This window comes from Pygocentrus nattereri, chromosome 15 (assembly GCF_015220715.1).
Source record: "Pygocentrus nattereri isolate fPygNat1 chromosome 15, fPygNat1.pri, whole genome shotgun sequence".
Classification (NCBI taxonomy): Eukaryota; Metazoa; Chordata; class Actinopteri; order Characiformes; family Serrasalmidae; genus Pygocentrus; species Pygocentrus nattereri.
In genome coordinates this window covers 35,483,764-35,507,766 of record NC_051225.1, presented here as the reverse complement: position 1 = coordinate 35,507,766, position 24,003 = coordinate 35,483,764, and the positions used below count along the sequence as shown (strand labels likewise).

Genomic DNA, 24,003 nt, shown 5'->3' with positions numbered 1-24,003 from the left:
ATTTTATTCATGCAAAGGGCTCTTTGAGTGTTCATGGTTCTATATAGAGCCATTTTCTTTACTAAACTACTCTACTAACCTTAGAAGAACCAACATTTTAAAGTGTGTAGGTTAAGCAAAGTGCATCCAGACAAATGTTTTACTAAAAGCTTATTTGTTTAAGAGAGGGAAAAAGACAGTATTGGATTGGTATCTGTGTCGACAGATACTCTAGGTTACAATATCAGTATCAGTATCGAACATGAAAAAGTGGCATCGAGCCAACCATAAATATATCCAGAGCATGATGCTGCATAGCAAAAAAGAGTAGATAACTGGCATGGCTGATGTCAGTAAGGTGACTGTTGGGTGCAGCCATGCTTAGCCAAGCAGCTAACCAAGCAGTGAGTAACTCATCTAAGCCATCTAATAGTCTCCAGAGTGACTACATATCACACACACTCTCTTTTATGAGCTTACTTAGAGACAATGGGGAAGAAATGATGAAGAGTCATGCTAAAATTTGAGTTTCCTACATTTTGGGTCAGTGCTGCCATACAGAGTTCCATCCTTCCAGACGCAGCATAAAAGAGGTGGCGATATCGGTCGAGGACTTGAATTTGAGTGTTGGAGTTTACCAAAGTTGAACTCAACATAGTTTCCCACACAAAATGTGTTCCCTCCAGAAAACTGCAGCTTGAAATTGCACATCGCAGCGTAAAGCAGAACACTGCTCACAAAATTCGCTGACAATTAAACGCTAATGGGGGAAAATGTCTGTAGGACAAACCATATAATCTTTTCTCACTTTCACTTTTCCCATAGAGAAAAAGCTTAAACCTGAAATACTACACGCACGACTACAAACGGATGACACAATGACTATTTGTTTGAATGGGATTTTGGTCAATGTTCTGTAAAGCTTGTTCAATGTAGCAAGTGGGCAAAGCACGGATAAGCCAGCTCTTTGGATCATTTTCAAGGAACAAAGAAATCACAGTTTTTATCTTAGTTACTTGATTTTGCGTTGATAATTTATTTTGCGGGCGACACGGTGGCGTGGTGGGTAGCGCTGTCGCCTCACAGTAAGGAGGGCCTGGGTTCGATTCCCCGAGTTTGCATGTTCTCCCCGTGTCTGCGTGGGTTTCCTCCGGGTTCTCCGGTTTCCTCCCACAGTCCAAAGACATGCAGTCAGGCCAATTGGACGTGCTAAATTGCCCCTAGGTGTGAGTGACTGTCTGTGTCTGTCTGTCTGCCCTGCGATGGACTGGCGACCTGTCCAGGGTGTATCCTCCCTTCTGCCCGAAGACTGCTGGGATAGGCTCCAGCATCCCCCCGCGACCCTGACGGAGAAGCGGCTTAGAAAATGGATGGATGGATGGATGGATGGATGGATGGAATTTATTTTGCAGAATGCAGACGTTTGATTCAGTAGAGTTTCTCACACATACAGGATCCCGGCCAACAGGCCTCAGACACGAAGTGAAAAAAACATCTCTGTGGAAAAAGCCTTATTTTTGGTTCCTTATATCAGTCATCTCTCTGTTCTGGAGTGCAGCTGAGAGCTTTATGCTAACAGGTGCCAGAAGTGCTGCACTGCACTTATACCAAATACTTTTCCAAATAAATTCAACTGGATACATGATATACACAAACCCTAAAGCTAATTAAGCAAACTCCCACAGTCCTTCTTCCAAAATAAAAGCCCAAACAGTTTTACCCTATAACTCCTATCCTAACCTCATTCTGGTTTTGGGCCAACAATCCATACATAATATTCTCTGCTTCGGCAAGATTTTCATAAAGACCACCCTTTGTTTATTTCATTTCCAGTCAAAATGGCTTTTCAGCACAGGTTATTCATTTTTGGGAGTTTTAACTCAGTGCTATGGGTCTGAAAGGATGTGTAGCTGCCACGATGAACCTCACTGAGAAAAGGAGACAGACACATCAAACAAAGATGCTGAACAATGGACTGACCACCCCAGAGACCAGACCTCAACATCACTGAATGTACTTGGGACAAAATTAAATGCAAAATGCTAAAATTGCGAACAACTTCTAAGACTGAACTTCAGAGGTGTGGCTTCAGATTTCTTTGAAAAACTAAATGTGAGTCTCCTGAAAAGAATGGAAGCTGCAATAAAGCCAAAGAGTGGACTAACTGAATGCTTTCTGCTTTTTTCCCTGATGCTGAAAAATGAATAACTTGTACTTAACTGCCTTTTTGACTGAGATTACACACAAGAAAGGTGGTCTCTGACTTTTGCACAGTGCTGTACTTTGAATGACCACCTGAACATTCCCAAAAAAAGACTCAATTTTTAAAGAAGTGTCAAGTCATTGTGTCAGAGAGCATAGGAGTATGTGTGTAAGAGAGTAAGGGAAAATGTAACTCTGATAAAGTGGTTCAAGTGCTTGCCAAGAGTGTGATAGACTTGTAAGAGACTGCATGATGTACAATCCTGACCTTCAGGAACTCACTCCCTCTCTACTTCTTTCCATCATCAGACACCTTTCAAAAGTGCCTCATCTGGCAAAGCTTCAGCTGGGCCTTCATTTGAAATCAAGACCTAAGACCACCTCTTAAGTCCTAAAGTGGAGTATCACAGCACAAGCCATGAGGACTACTAGTTCTGGATCACAAGCAGCACTTTTCGAAGGTGTTCAAAGGAAGCTTATCACTCCAACTCATCTCAAAGGTGTTCAACAGAGCCTCCTTACATTATATCAAAGGTGTTCAAAAGCTAACTAACTCTAACTAAGTCTAAAGTTACTCAAAGGACCATCTTCACTCCAGCTGGTCGCAGGGGCATTCAATAGAGATCCATCACTTCAACCCATCTCAACGTTATTGAGAGTGGAATCACACCAACTTATCCCAAAGGTGTTTAGTGGAGCTTCTTTGCTCCTGCTCATTCCAAAGGTGTCCAATGGAGCTCCATCATCCCAACTAATCCCAAATATGTTCATATGAGCTTCATGATCCCTACTTATCCCAGAAATGTTCATTGGCGCTTCATCGCTCCTATTCATCCCAGAGTTGTTCAAGGGAGATTCATCACTCCAACTCATCCCAAAGGTGTTCAGTAGAGCTCCATTACTTCATCTTAGAAGTGTCTGATGCTGCTTTATAAATCCAAAGAACATATTTCCACAGTCTAATGGTGGGGAGTTTTACAACTTGTCTTGCTGCACATGGTGAACTTTTCCAAGCATTCCAACTTATCCCAAAGATGTTCAACTAACCTTCATCACTCCTACTCATGCCAGAGTTGTTCAAATGAGCTTCATAACTCTGAATCATCTCTCAAATTCATCCCTAAGGGGTTCAGTGGCACTTCATCACCCAAATCCATCCCAAAGGGGTTCAGTGGAGCTTCGTTACTCTGACGAATTTCAAAAATATGCAGAAGAGCCTGCATCACTCCAGCTCATCAGAGAGTTTTCAACAGAGGTTCATCACTCTAACTAATCCCAGATTTTTTAATGGAGCTTCATCACTCCATCCTATCTCTAAGATGTTCACTGGAGCTTCATCACTACAACACATCCCAGAGCTTTTCAATGAAGCTTCATTACCCTGAGTCTTCCCAAAGGTGTTCAGTGGAGTTTCTTCACTTTTACTCATCCCAAAGATGTTCAGTAAATGTTTGATGGTGATTTATAAGTCACATTGTAGCCTCAGGTTTGTATGTGGCTGCTCTGGAGCGTTCCATTCTTCTGCCAGTTCTCTTTTATATTAAGATTACATGGATGTGTGTGCACAACTGGACACCGGTGCAAGCAGTGAGTGTCGCTGAAATGACTAATCACAAGGGGCATCCGGGTACTTTAGGACATTTAGTGTAAGTTTATGTATGAGACTCACCATGTTCATGACGGTCAGCAGAAAGCGCTGGGCAGCCTCAGCCCCGTGATACTGCACCATGTCAGAGTCAGCCACCACCACCGTCTCCACTGTGTACTCTCCAGTCAGACGGATGGCATTTCTCCTCCCACGAGCTTCCTCTGAGCCTTTAGACCGCCGTTCCTTCCGCTTCCCTAAATTTATACAGACATGTTTAGGATGAGGGTCATGATTTGTTTTTTTACAATTGTGTGCAAACTTACAAGGCATTGAGGTCCCGACATAGTAAGCCTTTAGACACAAATGGGATGCCTTCTGCTGGCATGTTATGTATGAAACTGGCACATGAGTACATGTAAAAAAAAAAAAAAAAAAATTTGCTGTTGCCAGAACAAAACCACCAAAATGATGATTTTACAGGAGAAGGACAAAACCTTCTTTACTCTTAAAGTAAGTCAACGGAACCAGAATTTTTAAAGTTATTTCAGGCCATTTCTTTTGGTCCATTCATCATGAAATTTACACATAATGAAAAACAGGCATTTTCAAATTATGTCAAAAACTGAAAAATTACAAAAATGGAGATACGAGGGTTTGTCCCGACAGCAACGATATGCATATGCATTTGGGAGGGATTGTGCAGAATGTGGAGAATCAAGCAAAAGTGGGTGGAGATACTACAGATGTGGCAGACATCTTCATATTCCATTACATATGTTTTAGAACTCACAGCGGTCAGCTTTGCATGGATTTTTTTAAAAAAGCTGAATTAATAAGTAATAATATCCAGACAAATCTCAGTCTACATACTACATATGTAGGCCCAAAGGGTGTTAGGCAGAGATGGAAGGATTGATCAGCTATGCATTGGTATCGACTGATTATTGGCCCAAATATGTGATCAGCTATCAGCCGACATTTCTCTAACTTAGCCAGTCATGAGAAGTGATCAGTGACATAAAATATATGAGCCGTATTTCACCAGTTAAGGAATGCTGCAGCCTTGGATGGGTTAAATGCAGAAGTGGAATTTACCCGGTAGTGGGATTAAAAAAATAGTATCCCTTAACATAAATCTTTTAAGCAGAGACTCTGCTCTGTTTTCTGTGTTGTATGAATGCATTAAAAGCAGGCTGACCAATCAGAGCTCTGTGTCATGGCTGCAGTCCAAAAAAACGTGGATGGCAGCAGCACAAAAGCTTAAACGACAAGCAATAAGACAATTTATGGCGAACAATAGCTGAAATTCTATGAATTATCATAAGTAGGTTACAGCGACTAGATTTAACTCTAGAGCATTTGCTCCTTTTTAATGAGAAGAGCAACAAGCAGAAACAGAGCCTCGAATTCCTGTAAGAGGTGGTGGAACTTTGTAGAATGGGATGTACTCAGTATATGCACAGTTTACTCGCAGTGCTTAAAATAGCTTTAAAAATAGCTAAAAATAGCTAAAAAGCTAAAATAGCGAAAAATAGCTTTCATAGTGTTTAGAAAACACTACACACTTGGTGTGAAGGTCCCACTGCATTTTTATTAATCCCAAAAAATTGTACTTGGTGTGAACACGCCTTAATAGTTCAGCCTTGCCTTCGATTTAAAGTCTAGAATTTCAATCTACTCGCAATATAATCTCTCCACTTGTTTCAATCTACAACTAGGAATCAATTCATATAAAATTACAACCTTGCCTTGGTCACCACCAGTTATGAGTGCATTTAACTTAAAATGATTATGATTTTACAGTTCGTACAGGACAAAGGCACCCAGATACACACTCCATATCACAGCACAGATGATGGGCAGATAGCTGGATGGCCCACAGCAGCATCTCAGATGTGATGCATAGCCTTTAATGTGTGCTGACAGCAGAATGTTTGGCTGAAGGTTCTAGTCACTGACTCTCATAAACAAACGGGCAAACTTTGGCTCGTTTTCCTCTCGGCCTGTTTTTAAGCAGTACCAGCCCATTCCGAGATGCCCCACATGTTCTGGGCAGAGCCATATGCCCAATTAGACCTCACCATAGCAAATGTAATGGCTGTGCTGCAACCAGAGCTAGGAGAACAAAATCTAAGCATTGGGGGAGACTAAAGTCTTCCAGACACACAGACTGTCCTCTGGTTAAAATAAAGGCACATAGCAGAAACATGAAAAAGCCCATGTCAAGGAAAAAGCGACCCTCTCCCTGCTTCTTGAAATAAAAGAGTGGTTTGAATGCATAATGCTTGTGATGTCACAAGCATTAACCTTTTTACATATGACCACCAATTCAGCTTCCCCTTCACATCAGCCTGTTTAATTCTAGATTGGACCCCCATCTCCCTCATCACTTAGTGCAATGTTAGTCAGCGTAGTTGTCTGTTAGCTGACGTAACAGAACTTGTGGTTAGTGTTCTCCTCCGAGCGTGTTCAGCTGTTCAAAGACACCGTGTTAGCATTGAAGCTTCACATGAATCGGAGGGAGCCTGTGCTTGCCTTCACCTGCCTAGTGCTGGTAGTATCATGTGATTGGGGAGTCCTAAATAGTAAGCAGAACAGAGAAAACAAAGAAAAACATTTATTGCCCAGATTAATGGTTTTAAACAATGTGCTATGGTGCCAGTGCACCAACAATGTGCTTTGGTGCCAGTGCACCAAGTCCAGTGCTGTGTAGAATGTGTCCAGATGCCCCTTGTAATGAGTGAACTGTGGTACTTTAAGGTGCATCTAGTACTGACACAGGCTTAAACTTCGAATAATCTCCAGAAAAGCACTGTCAGTAGAATCGGAAGCTCTGGAGCACCTGTAAATAACCGTGGCACTGGCCCAATGCCAAGCTTTGGCTAGAGGGGTAAAAAGCCCCCTCAGAAAAATGAAGCAGGATAACTGGGGGAACTGTGGAGCGATGGAACACCATCCAGTACCTTTGGGATGAGTGACAGTGATCCAGAACTGATCATCCAACATCAGTGCCTGACCTCACTAACGCTCTGGTATTCCAACATCTAATGTAAAGTCTTTCCAGAAGAGTAGAGGCCGTTACTGCAGCAAAGTGGGACAAACTCCCTATTACTACCCTGCATTTCAGAAGAGCAGGTGTCATTGACGTGATGAATATTGTGACGAAATTATAGAAGTACATGACTCACCTTCTGGAACCCCACTAACAACACTGTGTTAGAGCCAAAGTCTTTGACAAGTCTGAGCCATCTGCAGTCTGACTGTTGTTTGTGTTTGTTTGATTCTCCACATGCATAAACACAGCAGTGAAAGCTGCCTTTGTATACGCAGCGACCTCGAATCACTGGATAACGGCAATGAATGACAGAGTTGATTTCCAAGTGCATATCAAAGCACGACAGACGTCACATAGCCATAGGCCCAAACTCACGGAATCAAAAACACTGGCTGCGTGCTTCTCATAAGGAAAGGCAAAGTGGTTTTGAAAAGTAAATGTGCTACAGAACCTACAGACATCCTACAGGATGTTCACTGCAAGGCGAAGACGAACTCTTTTGCGGCGCTGAATAGGAATATCTGCTAGAAAGATCTATGGAGCCACTTGAAGTAATAAAACTAGCTGCAGTGACAGTGACATGACAAGATAATGGGGACGGGATCATCCCTCTGGGAAGCTGTAAAAGTAATCTGTCACAGATTGACACAAATGGTCATGTAACAGTCCGTGCGTCATTTAAGCTCTCTTAGCAGATCTGAAGAATGACAAAATTAACCTGTGCTGAAATGACGAACATCCACCCTGTCAGTCTCAGTGAGCTAGAGCAAAGGCGTCTGTAAAATTCCTTAAACAGTGAAGAAGGGCTACTAATAGTAACACTGAAATGGAATTTGATTGATTTTTTTATTTTTACAACATTTCTACTACATACTTACATGGTTGAGATGTAAACAAAGCCATTCAGAGTGGTTTGCCATGAAATGCTCTGTTCTAGAGAAAGTTACTGGTCAGAATTATTCCGAGTGGTGGTGATAGGAACCAAACGTCTGAAGAGTTTAAGGCCTCGTTCTCCCTCGCAGAAAGGTTTTGGCTAAAGCCTAAAGCCATTGTAAATCCATGGTGAAGGGGTACATGCAGGTCATTGTGAGACCGAATAGTCCCTAAAGAAAATTTATTTTTTGTACTGTCCACTATTTTACCACCATCAACATTACATACACTCACAAAACACATGTAGGTTCTCTGGTGGTTTTGGACAGCAAAGAAAATAGTTTATTTGTGTTGTAGACATTGCCACTTCTGGTTCCTGGCCTACAGAACTGGTCCAGACCTGAATATAGCATGCCACAGTCCAGCCTGACACACATCTCAAATTGCCTCCAAGTAAACCAAACCGGATTCAACCAACCAATGGCCAAATAAAGCTCCATATTTATAATTATACTCCATAAGTTGCCTCATCAACAATGTTAGCCAGCAATGAGATTGGTCACCCTCAAAAATAATTATTACAATTATTGTCTTAATTATTACTCATCCAGATTTTTCCAAATTAGGGCCATTAAACAACATTACAAGCAGTAACGACCCCAACTGCCAATTCTCGACTGAAACCAAAACCAAGATTCAGGACGCAGGAGTCAAAAACCAAAAAAACAAAGCTATCCCTCAAAATGGTTATGCTTCATGCCTAAAACTTTGTTTAAGGATAGTTTTACATCATTGTTTTGACCAAAAACGTCTTATGGTGGAGACCTAATTGCAGGCAAAATGGTTGTCAGAGAAGACTTGTTTTTTCAGATTTATCACTATTTTACCATCATCAACATTAAATATAAAAACTTTGAAGGCCTGTGAAGCTTCACTGGTGGTTTTGGAGAGTAAATAAAACGTCTATATATGTGTTGCACTCATGGCGACCCCTGGTTCCTATCAAAATGATTAAAATGTTGTTCGATGGCACAGATTTAAAAATGTCTGTATATCTGAAAATTAAGCTAATAAATGTATAATAATTTCAGTTTTAAGTTTTATGACTATTTATTTGAATAGATGACAGTCAATGCTAGTTAAAACTGCTGCTGACGGACCTTTACGTGCCCTGTGATTATGAATGTAAGGCTTTACATGGCCATTGGTTGGCTGTGTCAGATTGCAGTTGGTTTCTTCCTGATTCAAAAGTTCAAGTGAGGTTGGAGTCGGGCTAGACTCAGGTTCAGACTGAATTTGTCGGCCCGTTGTAGCACACAGTAGTTGTTGGAGAATAAAACGGCTCTTTAGGTTTTTTGAACAGTGCTGGAACCATAAAATACTGTATAAAAAGAAGGGCAGCTTGCTTATACAGGTGTGTGAACGTGGGCACGTATGCCTAGTTACAATGCTAGCAGTAAAACCTGCACTGCAAGCCCTTTCCTATAATTGCATGTTCTGGAAACATCCCATGAATCAGACCTTTTAACGTGAACATTCCTCACAGCAGATCTGAAGAGTAAACCAGGCAAACCATTCTTCCTGTCACAGACAGCCATAAAACAAAAGTACCACTCAAACAAGAAACATGATTACCCGCAGCTGAGCAACCACATTTTTGCATTTCAAAGTCACAAGGAAATAGTCCACTTGTGTCCCAACAGCTAATCAGCCCATTACATGTCTCTTCTGTGCTGCTACGCTGAGATCAAACAACACAAATAGCCAAACAATAGCTTGAGATTAGCTACAACTGTTCTGAAACAATTAAGGAAAGTTTTATTCCATTTTAAAAGCAGTGTATTTTGTTATAGCTACATACACCGATCAGGCGTAACATCATGACCACCTCCTTGTTTCTACGCTTATTGTTCATTTTAAGTTAAGTGATACTTATTCAATCCCACAAACAGGGAAATTCCACCTCTGCATTTAACCCATCCGTGAAGTGAAACACCACATACAAAAAAAGTGAATACACAACACACTAGGGGGCAGCGAGCACACTTGCCCGGAGCGGTGGGCAGCCCTATCCACGGTGCCCAGGGAGCAATCGGGGGTTAGGTGTCTTGCTCAAGGACACCTCAGTCATGGACTGTCGGCACTGGGGATCAAACCGGCAACCTTCCGGTCACAGGGCCAGTTCCCTAACCTCCAGCCCACGACTGCCCCAGCTCCACTTACTATATAGGTGCACTTTGTAGTTCTACAGTTACAGACTGTAGTCCATCTGTTTCTCTGAAACTTTGTTATCCCCTTTTACCCTGTTCTTCAGTGGTCCCTCACAGAGCAGGTACTATTTGGGTGGTGGATCGTTCTCAGCATTGCAGTAACACTGATGTGATTGTGGTGTGTTAGGGTCTATTGTGCTGGGACGAGTGGATCAGATACAGCAGTGCTCCTGGAGGTCATAATGTTGCCTGATCGGTGTAAGTGGACACAATACACTTAATCAGAATGTATTTATTACTTTTAACAATTCAGTAACATCATTTTTACCGTGTGAACACAGTATATGAATATGAAAGTTACATGATTTCCACACGGTGATCACAAGTTCCAAACATCCAGTGAGAGCAACAGTGGCTGCATGTTCCACCGACGAGTGCATATATCATACACGGTCAACAATTCACTTCCTCTGTGATTTTAGCCTCCCGCTCTCGTTTATACACCTTGTAGGTTCTTGTTACAGTGGTGGCTCTTGAGGAGAACTGGAGCTCCACTTTGTTGATTTATTCATAGTTCTTCTGCAAGCACTGTCCAGTGCAGTCTGTTGAATGTGCTGAATGTTCTGCTTTAAAAGCCATTTTAAAGAATTTTTATGTTAATTTTATGTTGCTGTTACATACAACACGCTGCAGCTGAGCTTCAGCCTGCACTACTATGGATGGTTTAATGGGTCAAACTAGAAAAAATGTGTCAAAAAGTACCGCTGTTAACTATTCATTATATTAATATTAGACTGAGTAATATGGAATCTTTGCTTTAAATGGTTGAAATATTAGCATTACTCTAATGACTGAAAAAGCTACATTCTCTCAGTGGCTCATGACTTGCGGATCAAGTTGACTCTAGATTTTGAACTCAATGTGACTATGAAGTGAACAAGAACTGCACTTATTTCTAAATTAAGGGGAATTCCAGATTTTGCAGCGTTTCTCCAACACTTCAAATTTCTTTACAGTGGTAGTGAAAATCAAATACAGCCTTTTTATTTACAATTCAAAAGCATCAGTGAACGTACACGTGTATTCTGAGTTTTTACATGTGATGTTGATGATGGTTGATATTGATGAAGTTTTCTTTGCAGACTTTTTTTTTCCCTACAACACCCTGCATGTACCTCTCCACCATGAATGGACTGTAAAAACAGGTTTTAGGCCATAACAGTTTCATGTCAAGTTTCTTTCTGTGATTTTAGCTTAAACTCTACAGATGTCTGATTCCTCTCACCAGCACTTTGAACAACTCTAACTTCATCCAAATCACTTCATATCAAACACTGAATATACCTGATTCAAATGTGTAATATGCTTACTCTCCATTTGGAGTGGAAATAAAGGAGGATACATTTTTGGGGAAAAAAATTCATCCCAAAAACTAAATAATTTTAATTAATTAATTGATTATTTTTTTTATTACTCAGCCATTAAAGCATATAACACTGGTGCCGCGTGGACGTTACCTGTTGCCTGATTTTTTTAATACATTGATGAAATATAGTGAGCGTGACTCGCCTTCTCATGACTTGAGATGCTTCCTCTCTGATGAGCCTCGACTCAAAGAAGCAGTTTAATAGAGTTGAAAATACTATGTCATAATGTTATCAGAGTCCTCATAACCAGTGACCAAAATCTTTGAGACAAATGATTTTTTTAAATAAAATACATATTTTTTATATGTAGTATAACATTAACGATATAAACAGTAAACATTAATCTGTTTTATACAAATTTCTAGGTTCTTCTTCTTTCGGCTGCTCCCTTTAGGGGTTGCCACAGCGGATCATCTGCCTCCATCTTGCCCTATCCATTGCCTCCTCTACTTTCACACCAACCATCTCCATGTCCACCTTCACTACATCCATAAACCTTCTCTGAGGTCTACCTCTTCTCCTTCTGCATCTCCAACATTCTTTGCCCAATGTATCCACTATTCCTCCTCAACACATGTCCAAACCATCTCAACCGGGCCTCTCTGGCTTTATCTCCAAACTGCTCCACCTTCACTGTCCCTCTGATCTGCTCATTTCTAATCTTGTCCAGCCTTGTCACTCCCAACGAAAATCTCAGCACCTTCATCTCCGCCACCTCCAGCTCAGCCTCCTGTCTTTTAGACAGAGCCACAGTCTCCAAACCATAGAAATACAAATTTCTAGGTTAAGCCTCTTAAAATATATTGTTTTACATTAAAAATAGTTTCTCAAATGTTGAAAATTGGTTTTGTGATGAGCTGCTCTACAGATGGAGAGCAACTATGAAACAGGCAGATTTTTGGAGCTCTGCCTAACATTTTAAGCATGTTTCTGTGACATGGCTTCCCACTACAAATGGAGACTAACCCACTTTATTCATGTGGAAATGTTGTACTCACGTAAAATCAAGTGAATTACTTGTTTCACTCATAAACACCTTGCGAACACAAGTCTGTAGTGTGTACTGGATGTTCTACAGACAACTGGCCAAATTTCTCTCTGGTCTTTTGGCTCGGCAGTCGCCCCCAGTCCATTTGGGACACAATTGAAAGCTCATATGACCAGGCAAAATAGATGAAGTGTGAGGTGCAATAAACTCTGACTGCAGGCCAGTGGTCAGAGGAGTCCCTTGAGCTCTGTGACTGGCAGGTGAAGGGCTGGGACTCTAAACGGTACTTCTATTTTAAAAGGGGGGGTGCAGGTGGGTGCACTCCATACCACAAACCTGCTCCAGCTTCCGGAGCATAAGCCTGAGTGTGTACGGCATGCCAAGCCAAAGAAGTTGGTGGGTGGAATAAAAATGTCAGAGAGGTCTGAAGAGTGCGAGCCAGAGCGGGTGAGGACGCGAAGGAATGGGCGGTGATGAATTGGAAGTTGTTCGGGATTTTTGTGAGGGTGAGCCGGAGTGAAAGTTCCAACATTTTTGAGATTCCTCCTGGTTCGGAGGCTGACCGCAGCTCATAGCCATTCCAATCACAAACTCTGGGAGAGACTGAGCCTCCAGCTCCATCACAAACGCTCGTCTCATTACTGACAGCAGTAACTGGCGATGGATTTCTCGGTCAAACTCAAAAATAAGGCGTAAAAAAAAAAAGCGTATGGAGCGATGCCATAGAAGAACCAATTTTGGTTGGCTGGAGGACCTTGCAGTGAATGGTGTAAGTGGACAGAACCCTTTTAAAGTCTAGGAAAGCAAATAAGGTAAATGTTTATATTAATTAAATGCTTTTCCAAGAACCATTTAACCCATTCAGGGACCCTCATTTTTTTAAGAATGCATAGAGAATGAAACCACTAAAGAACTAAGCTTTCAATGGATGGTTCCTCAAAAAGCTATTTTTGTGAGCGTGTGAGTGTGAAGAACTTTTGAAAAGTTTAAAGAACCCCTATAGAATGTTATGGTTCTGTACCAATTAAAGGTTTTTCCAAGAACTGTTTATGCCCAGAACCACTCTTAAAAAATCTTAAAAATAAAGGTGAGACAATATAGGACAACATGAGTGAACACAAAATGCAGCCTTGAACTGATCACTTTGTTTATTGAACATAAAGATTTATTTAAAACATATCACCCATGTGAAAAAGTAATTGCCCTCCAAACCTAATAACTGGTTGTGTCACCCTTGGCAGTAAGAAATTCAATCAAATGTTGGCAATAAATTGCAACAAATCTTTTACATCACTGTTCTGGCCCACTCTTCTTTGGCTACATTTGAAGGTTGTGGAGCATAAACTGCTTGTTCAAGGTCTCCCCAAAGCATCTCAAAGTGACTAAAGTCAGGGCTTTGACTCGATCACTCCAGAAAATTAATTTAGTTTCTTTTGAGTCATTCAGAGGTGGACTTCTTTGGTTCGGATCATTGTCCTGCTGCATAACCCAACTGCGCTTGAGCCTTAGGTCACAAACCGACGTGTGGACATTCTCCTTCAGGATTTTCTGATAGAGAGCAGAATTAATGGTTCCATCTGTAGAAGCAAAGCAGCCCAAGAAGATCACACTACCACCACTGTGTCTGCCTGTTGGTATGATGCTCTTATGATGGAATGCTGTGTGAGCTTTACGCCAGATGCAACAGGACCCATGTCTTTCAAAATGTTCCACCTTGAGGGTGTCTTGGGGGTCATCTAGATGTTTATGGCAAATGTGAGACGAGCCTTTGTGTTCCTTCTTGGTCAGCAGTGGTGTGTGCTTTTCAAATCTCTGATGGATGCCATTTTCACCCTGTGTCTTTGTTATTGTGGAATCATGTACATTGACTTTAACTGAGGCAAGGGAGGACTGCAGTTTGTTAGATGTTTCTCTTTGTGAAACTCTGGTAGTCTGGCCACTCCTGGGAACGTTTACCACTGTTCCAAGTCTTCTCCGTGCTTTGCTGGAGTCCCAGAGCCCTACCAATGGCCCTGGAAGTCTTTACAGACTGGTAGATCTTTCACAAGGACTTTCGCATCTGTACATGAATCTCTTCAGAATCTGCCCTCATGTGCTGCTTAGTGAGTCCTTCTAGCTGCTACACATTGCCAGGTTCTATTTAAGTGATGCTTAGACGCAGTAGGTCTGGCAGTAGTCATGAGCGGGTCTGTTTAGTGAAATTGAAGCCAATAGTCAAATGAATTTGATTAACTGGTTGATTTAGTAGCCGAGGGGGCAATTACTTTGTCACACAGGTCCAGGTAGGGCTGAACAGTATTTTTCCTTCAATAAATGAAATAATCTTTTAAAAGTAGCATTTTGTGTTTAAATGTCTAATATTAAAAGCAGTTTTACGATCTGAAACATTGACAAACAGGCAAAAATAGAAGAAACTGGGCAAATACTTTTTCACAGCACTGTAGAGCTCTATAAAGAACTAATAATTGTAATTGAGATGTCAGAGTGTGAAGAACCTTTTTTTAAGACCTCCAAAAAACCTAAATGTTCAAAAACCTATATTTTGAAGAGTGTTTAGTTGTATAGAGAACAAATCTTCTTTAAAATCAAGAGTTCTCCTCACAACAGCATAGAAGAATCCCTTTTAGGTCTCTACAAAAAAACATTTTTGAATGGATGGTTCTTTAGAAAAAAACATTTTTTGTAAATAAGATGTGAGTGTAACGAAACTTTTTCGGAGTTTAAAGAACATCTTAAATGTAAAGGTTCCAGGATGACCCCCTTAATTGGTGTCGAGCCTTCTCATTTACTCCCTTACCCAAACTCAAGCCGAAACCTGACCTGTAACTTTGAGACCCAACCTGACTGAGCCAGACAGGTACTCCTAAATTTGAAACCTGCATCCGCTCACCTTTACTTTGGATTATTACACTTTTACAGAGCTTTAATCTGTTACTATGCTTTTGAGAGTAATACACTAAGATGATTTATTATCAGTAAATTTTTGTGGAACTGTACCTGGCAGAGAACAGCATCCACCCTCTTCTGATCAACTGTTAGCCCTGCTGTGCTAAAGCTTCTCTCGCTACTGTTGCTACTGTAAAAATGCTTGACACACTTCAGGCAAGCTAGTACGCAAGAGGTTTGCTGTGATATTTCACCAACCCAACATTCCTCTCAGCATCCATGCGATTTCCCACTTCTCCAATTCCAGAGCTAATCTGAATGCAGCTAACGTTACAAGCATGAGAGAGAATGCATGAGTCTGCATTAAATCAACTACACAAAAAAAATAAATACATTTTTTTAAAAAATCAACCAGGCCTGAAAGTTTGGCCCAAACCCAAATACAGCCCAAGAATTGTTTGCCTGAGTCTGTTGTGGAAGGTAGGCGGGCTTCTGAACCTGACCTGAGCCCAACACACATTACAGAAGTTTGCTTCTTTAGTTTTGCATTTGAACCACAAGACTAATGTAGCTAACACGTACTAAGGCTTACACGTCACCGTCGATCATCATGACGTCTGAATTTTGTCTGTACTTTTGTCAGTTTTTTATAGATAGCAGTCTGCCATGACCCACAGAAGCAAATCTATCAAAGATTACTTGACATGGTTTGATGCAACTTTGTGATAATTGGAACATTTTGCAGTTTGATGCCAATTGCTGGTGTATAAACGTCCATTTCTTGCTAGCTATAATATCCTTGTGGCTCCAGATTAAAACTAAAGAAGCAAACTTGAGACACCAAACATGTGTTGACTTATCGACTACTTTTGGAGGGGATAATCAAGCACATCTGATTCCTTTGTTTAATCTTTGACCTTCTCCACTGGTTGTGCCCCTTGCATTTTCCTCCGAATCTTTCAACTTCCATCAAAACCACCCACCTTCTCTCAACTCTTTCAGTTCTGTTATCATCTTCTTATCTTTCCCCAATCATTTCAGCCCCTTTGTTCTAGTCCCCTTTATAGGAGTATTTAACATGCAGAATGAGAATCTGGTCTGGCTTCCTGGAGTCTGGTGTAATAAAGTTGCACGGCCTCCAGACTTGCTGTCCAGAGTGTCTTTCAAGCTCATGAGACACAGTCTAATCTCTTCAGCTAACTCTGCAAGCTCCACTCCCTCCCCTGCTGTCCCTTCAGGCTAAGCATAGGTCATGCTGCTTCTCTTGGGTCTGCCGAAGCGATTTCACACCCCTTTCTTCCAGCCTTGCATCCTGCTCGGCAGCCGGTAGTCCGAATACCGTATCTCCTCCAGGCCTGCTCACAATGGGGATATAACCATGGCAGGAATGGACAAACACATTGTTCTTTCCTTTCCGCTTTGCACTTCCTGATCTGTGAGCATGTGGTAATGGATGAGTGAGTGCACCTTTTCCATGACATTGAAAAATAGAGTCACATGTAGATTAATCCACAAGAATGTGAGGTAAGCTCACTCGAGAAAAAAAATAGTCGCATTCATCACTACTTGGTTACGTGTTCCTTTGCCAGCATCAGTCCTGTGAGGTAAGGACTGCAACAATCTCTTAAGAGAGTTTAGCCGCATGACCTGGGTGCACATTTTAGACAGAGTTTGTTCACCTGATGTTCCAAACTGAGAACTGGGGTTGAGGTCTGACTATGATGGTCAGCCAAACTGTTGAACTAGTCACATACAGGCACCCTGCAGTTGTCATTCTGGAATGGGGGAGTCTCAATGTTGTGTTCTGCTCAGACATGAAGCACAAAGTTAGAGAAAGAGTGGGTGAGCGAGCCCTAATTACTGACGAAAGATGCGGCAAGAAACTGGAACCCAAAAAACGAGAGCTATAGAGAGGTTCTTGTGGTTCTTGGGGTGCTAAGGGTTCAGGTGCTGGTTTCACGTCGCCTCTTGTGGTTCTCGTCCGTGCTTGGGTTTAGAGTGCTGGCCTCATGCTCCCTTTTGCAGCTCTTGATGCTGCTTAGGGCCGGCACAGTGGGCTAAAATAGACAGAAGTAGCTGAAGAGATTGACGTAACCCTTACCTGACAGGATTGGCACGGTCATTAAGGCAGCTTGCTGCTTAACCAAATATTAGAGAGGAAATAACGCATGCAGGGAGCTAATGTAGTTATGAGAGTGATGACTTGAAGTATGGATCTGCTGATAGGCTTAAGGGTTTATCAATAACAGGTATAATGGTAAGTTGCTTAGACTACTCAACTAGTTGACTAGTCGACTAATAAATCCACAAATCAGTGCTGTGGCAGACATGACTAGTTGAGGACAGTGCCTGAAATGCTCCCTTTTTTTTTTATCATCAATCGTCATGCAGCCCCTACTACTTACAAGTGGCGATACGCTTCCATATGCATTTCAACACGAGCATATTTCACCAGTGCAGACGGGACTGAGTGTGAGAGGAGAAGGCAGATCTGCAGCTTCACCTCCTCACTTCACTTCTGCTGCTCTTAACACTCCTACTCCGTCCTGTGTGTAACATGATCCGCACTTACACATCCAGACTGAGAGCGCGAGTGTGTGTGTGTGTGTGTGTGTGTGTGTGTGTGTGTGTGTGTGTGTGTGTGTGTGTGTGTGTGTGTGCTCTAAAGTATTGAGGACATGGAGTTTAATGGATATAAAGTCTGTCTCAGTCAGTATCTTTCTCTGGGGACGGCGCGGTTTGGTGGTGAGTTCAGGGATGCAGTTTTCTTTCTGTACTTTAAACAGACAGGCAGGCAAGTGAAAGAGAGAGAGAGAGACAGAGAGACAGAGAAAGAGAGGAAGGGGAGGGGGTTCTGGCATGGCCCTGAAGCCTGGGACAGACATTGAATGCAGGGGAAAGAATTTCTCCCCAAAATCTGGCACCTCATGCCTCTCGGCTCACCCGCTCTGCAGACGCCAGGTGCTGTGGAGAGCACAATGGCTAAAGCACCTGGAGCTTCAAACAGCAGATCAGTGAAGTCCAATCACATATACAATTTCTTGTTTTTCTACATTGTCAGGACGTGGGGTCATATGCATATCCTATATGTATTATATATATGTAATAATAATGCGCGCACGCACACACACACACACACACACACACACACACACACACACACACACACACACACAATCTAAGCCACTTATATTCTTAAGTCGCAGGGGGGTGCTGGAGCCAGTCAGTGAGTGGAAGGCCCTGTCCATCACCAAAAGGTCAGACACAGAGACATATAAATTCACACACACCCTCATACCTATGGGCAATCTGGCATCTCCAACTGGCCCGACTGCATGTCTTTGGACTGTGGGAGGAAACCCATGCAGACACTGGGAGAACATGCAAACTCCACACAGAAAGGAGCCTGGTCGTCCAGCCGGAGAACTGAACCCAGGCCCTTCTTGCTGTGAGGCATCAACATTAATGTGCTGTATGTGTTTTTTTTTTTCTTCATTATTATTTAAATGTTTTTTTTTTCTTGTTTTTTTTTAAACCACCAAACTGTACAGGAGAAGCAAAACATTCTTAAAAACACTTGGATTTGACTTGTAACAGAACTTAATGTAACAATATTTTTCCAATACCATAAGTCATTTTGGCCCATTTCTGCCAAATATACAGAGCTGGACAAAGTACACAAATCATGTACTTGAGTTAAAGTAGAGATACCCAAGGTAAAATATTACTCCAGTGAAAGGAGAAGCTCCTCCCTTTAGATCTTCACTTGAGTAAAACTACTAAGCTACTACTAGGGCAGTCGTGGGCTGGAGGTAAGGGATCTGGCCCTGTGACCGGAAGGTTGCCGGTTCGATCCCCAGGGCCGACAGTCCATGACTGAGGTGTCCTTCAGCACCTAACCCCCAACTGCTCCCCGGGCGCCGTGGATAGGGCTGCCCACCACTCCAGGCAAGTGTGCTCACTGCCCCCTAGTGTGTGTGTTCACTAGTGTGTATGTGGTGTTTCACTTCACGGATGGGTTAAATGCGGAGGTGGAATTTCCCCGGTTGTGGGATCAAAAAAGTAACTTAACTAACTAACTTAAAGTATTTGCCTTGAAATGGTCAAGTATTCAACTTCAAATACTTAAGTATCGAAAGTAAAAGTACTGAAATATTAACTATGACTAATGTATTCTTATCATTTATGTAACAAGACTCTTGCTGCAGTAAATCATTTTAGGTGAGAATACTCCAGCGTCTCTCCTGGCAAACCAAGCTTTTAATAGAATGTCATTAATTGATGTCTATTAAAATGATCATAAGCACAAAATGAAGGCACTCCATGTCCATGAGGTAGAACCGAATGGCTCTGAAAGAACTTTCTGCAAAAAAGCAAAGTGTCAGTTTAAGATTTATTTGTAACTTAGTTACAAGTTTAAGTTTAATTCAAACTTTCTTTAAACTCAGGTTTACAAATGAGTTTCCTTTACTATATTGATCTGTAGGTCTCTGTTCATAAACTATACATTCAGAAAAAAGACGGCCTATTTACACAAAGTTAGGTTAGTTCATTATTTATGATTAACATGTGAAACTGACGTTGAACTGTGCACTTGCACTGGGTCGGTATGACCAACAGGTCAAATCAAGCTCATAACAAAGTGGACGCTGTGCCCTGATTGGTGTTCTTGTTTCACGCTTCTTTTGTTTTTGACAGGTTACATTTTTATACACACATAAGCCAAAAGGAACGACAGATTTCACATAACGTGGTGGAGTAAAAAGTAAGATATTTGATTTGAAATGTAGTGGATATATATATATATATATATATATATATATATATATATATATATATATATATATATATGTACAATGTTTATAATTTACAGAATAGGCAAGCTCACCGGACAGCAAAGTAGTTGCATTCATTGTTTCTTGACACACTTCAGACAGAGTGTGTATATCTGTTTCAGGATTTCACCTGATGTTCCAGATTGAGAACTGGGTTTGAGGTCTGACTGTGATGGCCAGCCAAACTGTTGAACTAGTCACATACAGGCAGTTATCATTCTGGAACGTGGGAGTCTCAATGTTCTGCTCAGACATGAAGAAGCACAAAGTTAGAGAAAGCATCAATCCTGTCATATGAGGATTGCAACAGTCTCTTGAGAGAATTCTGCATCATTTTAGCCCCATTTTCCATGAACTGGGTGCACATTTCAGAAAGAATTTATATGCTACACATACTAATTCTTATGCCGTATGCAGCTTGCAGATCTGGCACAGCGGCTAAAATAGACAGAACTACCTGAAGAGATTGGTGTAATCCTTACCTAAAAGGATTGGCACAGCCATTAAAGCAACTGGCTAGTAATGATTAGAGAGGAAATAATGCATGCAGCAATTTTTTTGTGCAAGGAGCTCATCATTTTGTTTATGCACGTCTTTTTGTTTTAATAACAAGCACTACATACACTACATTGCCAAAAGTATTCACTCGTCTTCCTTCACACGCACATGGAATGTCACTCAAGTTCATTCTTAATCCATAGGGTTTAATATGATGTTGACCCACCCTTTGCAGCTATAACAGCTTCAACTTTTCTGGGAAGGCTTTCCACAAGGTTTATGAGTGTTTATGGGAATTTTTGACCATTCTTCCAGAAGAGCATTTGTGAGGTCAGACACATGTTGGACGAGAATGCCTGGCTCACAGTCTCCACTCTAATACATCCCAAAGGTGTTCTATCAGGTTGAGGTCAGGACTCTGTGCAGGTCAGTCAAGTTCTTCCACACCAAACTCATCCTTGCTTTTATGGACCTGCTTTGTGCACTGGTGCGCAGTCATGTTGGAATAGGAAGGGGCGGTCTCCAAACTGTTCCCACAAATTTGGGAGCGTGAAATTGTCCAAAATCTCTTGGTCTGCTAAAGCATTAAGAGTTCCTTTCACTGGAACTAAGGGTCCGAGCCCAACTCCTGAAAAACAACCCCCCCCTCCACCAAACATTACACTTGGCACAATGCAGTCAGACAAACACCGTTCTCCTGGCAACCACCAAACCCAGACTCGTCCATCAGATTGCCAGACGGAGAAGCAATTCACTCCAGAACACATCTCTACTGCTCTAGAGTCCAGTGGCAGCGCTTTGTACCACTGCATTCGACCCTTTGCATTGCACTTGGTGATGCAAGGCTTGGACGCAGCTGCTCAGCCATGGAAACCCATTCCATGAAGCTCTCTACGCTGTTCTTGAGCTGATCTGTAGGCCACATGAAGTTTGGAGGTCTGTAGTGATTGACTCTGCAGAAAGTTGGCGACCTCTGCGCTCTATGCCCCTCAGCATCTGCTGACCCCACTCTGTCATTTTACGTGGCCGACCACTTCATGGCTGAGTTGCTGTCGTTCCCAATCGCTTCCACTTTGTTATAATCGCACTGACAGTTGACTGTGGAATATTTAGTAGTGAGGAAATTTCACGACTGGACTTCTTGCACAGGTGGCGTCTGATCACAGGACCACGCTGGAATTCACTGAGCTCCTGAGAGCGACCCATTCTTTCACTAATGTCTGTAGAAGCAGTCTGCAGGCCTAGGGGCTTGGTTTTATACACCTGTGGCCATGGAAGTGATTGGAACACCTGAATTCAATGATTTGGATGAGTGAATACTTTTGGAAATATAGGGTATATTGCATATACACACACATACACAAGTACTTGTATGTAGTTATAATTGGTCCTGTACGTACACACAAATTGTAATTAAAAAAATGCAATGATTATGCAAATCATTCAAACCCTATATTTCACAGAAAATGCTTCAAAGACAACATATCAAATGATGAAACTGAGAAATTTTATTGTTTTTTAAATTTGATGCCAAGGACACATTCCAAATAGTCAGAACGGGAGCAATAAAATGCTGGTGAAGTTGTGTAATGCTTAAAAAAAAAAAAAAAAAGCCACACACACACACACACACACACACACACACACACACACCCCTAGTGGGTAATTGGCAACATATCAGTAACAAAATTGGGTATATACATATAAATTAAAAAAAAAAAAAAAAAAAAAAAAACACATCCCAGGGAGGCTGAGTCCTTCAGAAGTAAAGATGGGGAGAGGTTCACCACTCTGTGAAATACTGCACGATCAAATAGTGCAACAATAACATTTCTCAATATGAAAAAGCAAAGAACCTTTGAACTAAAGTGCATAATAACATTCAAAGATTTAGAGAAATCTCTGTATGCAAGGGACAAGGCCAAAAAACAGTGTTTGCTAGCCATGATCTTTTGGCCCTCAGGCAGCACTGCATTAAAAACAGACATGATTCTGTAGAGGAAATCACTGCCTGGGTTCAGGAACACTTCTGAAAACCACTGTCTATTAAAACAGTTAATCGCTGCATCCACAAATCAAAGTAAAATCTCTAAAACGCAAAGGAGAAAGCATGTATAAACAGGATCCAGAAATGCTGCCACCTTCTCTGGGCCCAAGCTCATTTAAAATGGACTGATGGGAAGTGGAAAAGTGTCTTGTGAATGTGTCCGACGAATTAATTTCTTTTTGGAAATCATGGACACTGTGTTCTCTAGGCTAAAGACCACTTAACTGGGACTAGGACTACACTATTTCGTTCCACCCCATGTACCACATGTGATGCGAATGACAATAAAGCCTCATTTTATCTAATCTTATCTTCTCAGACTGTTATCAGTGCACAATTCAAAAGCCAGTATTCATGATGGTATGGGATACATTAGTGCACAATTCATGCTGAATGATACAAGTTTTTTTTTTCAGGGAAGGCCTTAATTATTTCAGCAAGACAATGTCAAGCCACATTCTGCATGTATTACAACAGCATTGCTCTGTATTAAGAGTCCAGGTGCTAAACTAGTCTGCCTGCATACCTGTCACCACTGATAATGTTTGGCACATTATAAAATGAAAAATACGACAAAGGAGCCCCTGAACTGATGAGCAGCTGAAATCCTATATCAAACAAGAATGGGAAAACATTTCACTTTCAAAACTGCAGCAGTGTCTCCTCAGTTCCCAAATACTTAGAGTGTTAAAAGAAGAGGTGATGAAACACAGATGTAAACATGCCCCTATCCCAACGTTTTTGGATTGTGTTGTTGGCATCAAATTCAAAATGGGCATATATTTTTCAAAAAACATTAAAATCTCAGTTTCAAAATCTGATTTGTTGTCTTCGTACTATTTTCAATGAAATATAGAGTTTAAATGATTTGCCCATCATTTAATTTTGCACAGCATCCCAACAAGCTCTTATATGTAACAACATTAATAATTACAATTATAATAATAATACATCCCAAATGTATGATATACACACGGATGAGCCGGGACATTATGATCACCTGCCTAATATGCCACTGCGCCTCCAGGCCCCACCAATACAGCAGCGACCTGCCTAAGCATGGACTCTGCAAGACCTCTGAAGGTCGGAGGGCTTTCCTGCAGAACATTGGACCTTACGCATCAATATCTTCATAAGTTTTTACGAAAAAGTGTTCTTGAGAAAAGTCCTAAAAAAAGTCTACATCAGATTCATGACGTGTTCTGAAAGTGCAGGACTGTTCGCAGCTGGGTGCTCGAGTGCGTGTAGATCTGTTCTTACCCAAGAATGAATCCCAAATAAGAAAACATTGGGAAATGTCAATCTTTGTTAAACCTGTGTAAGTGGGCTTTAAGAAAAAAAACAGTACAGTAACTGTAAGTGAACAGAACAGTAAGTGAATGAGGCCAAATATTCAGAGCATTATACTCTCTCTA

At 41.4% G+C, this 24,003-nt stretch overlaps 1 protein-coding gene across 1 annotated transcript in view; it reads right to left on the bottom strand.

Moving 5' to 3' along the window:
* Positions 1-24,003, bottom strand: part of adamts17 (ADAM metallopeptidase with thrombospondin type 1 motif, 17) — a 178,222-nt gene that overhangs the window by 142,036 nt on the left and 12,183 nt on the right. Inside the window, exon 4 of the mRNA XM_037545550.1 lies at positions 3,851-4,023. Coding sequence (XP_037401447.1) covers positions 3,851-4,023 — 173 coding nt within the window. The remainder of the gene's footprint in view (positions 1-3,850; positions 4,024-24,003) is intronic.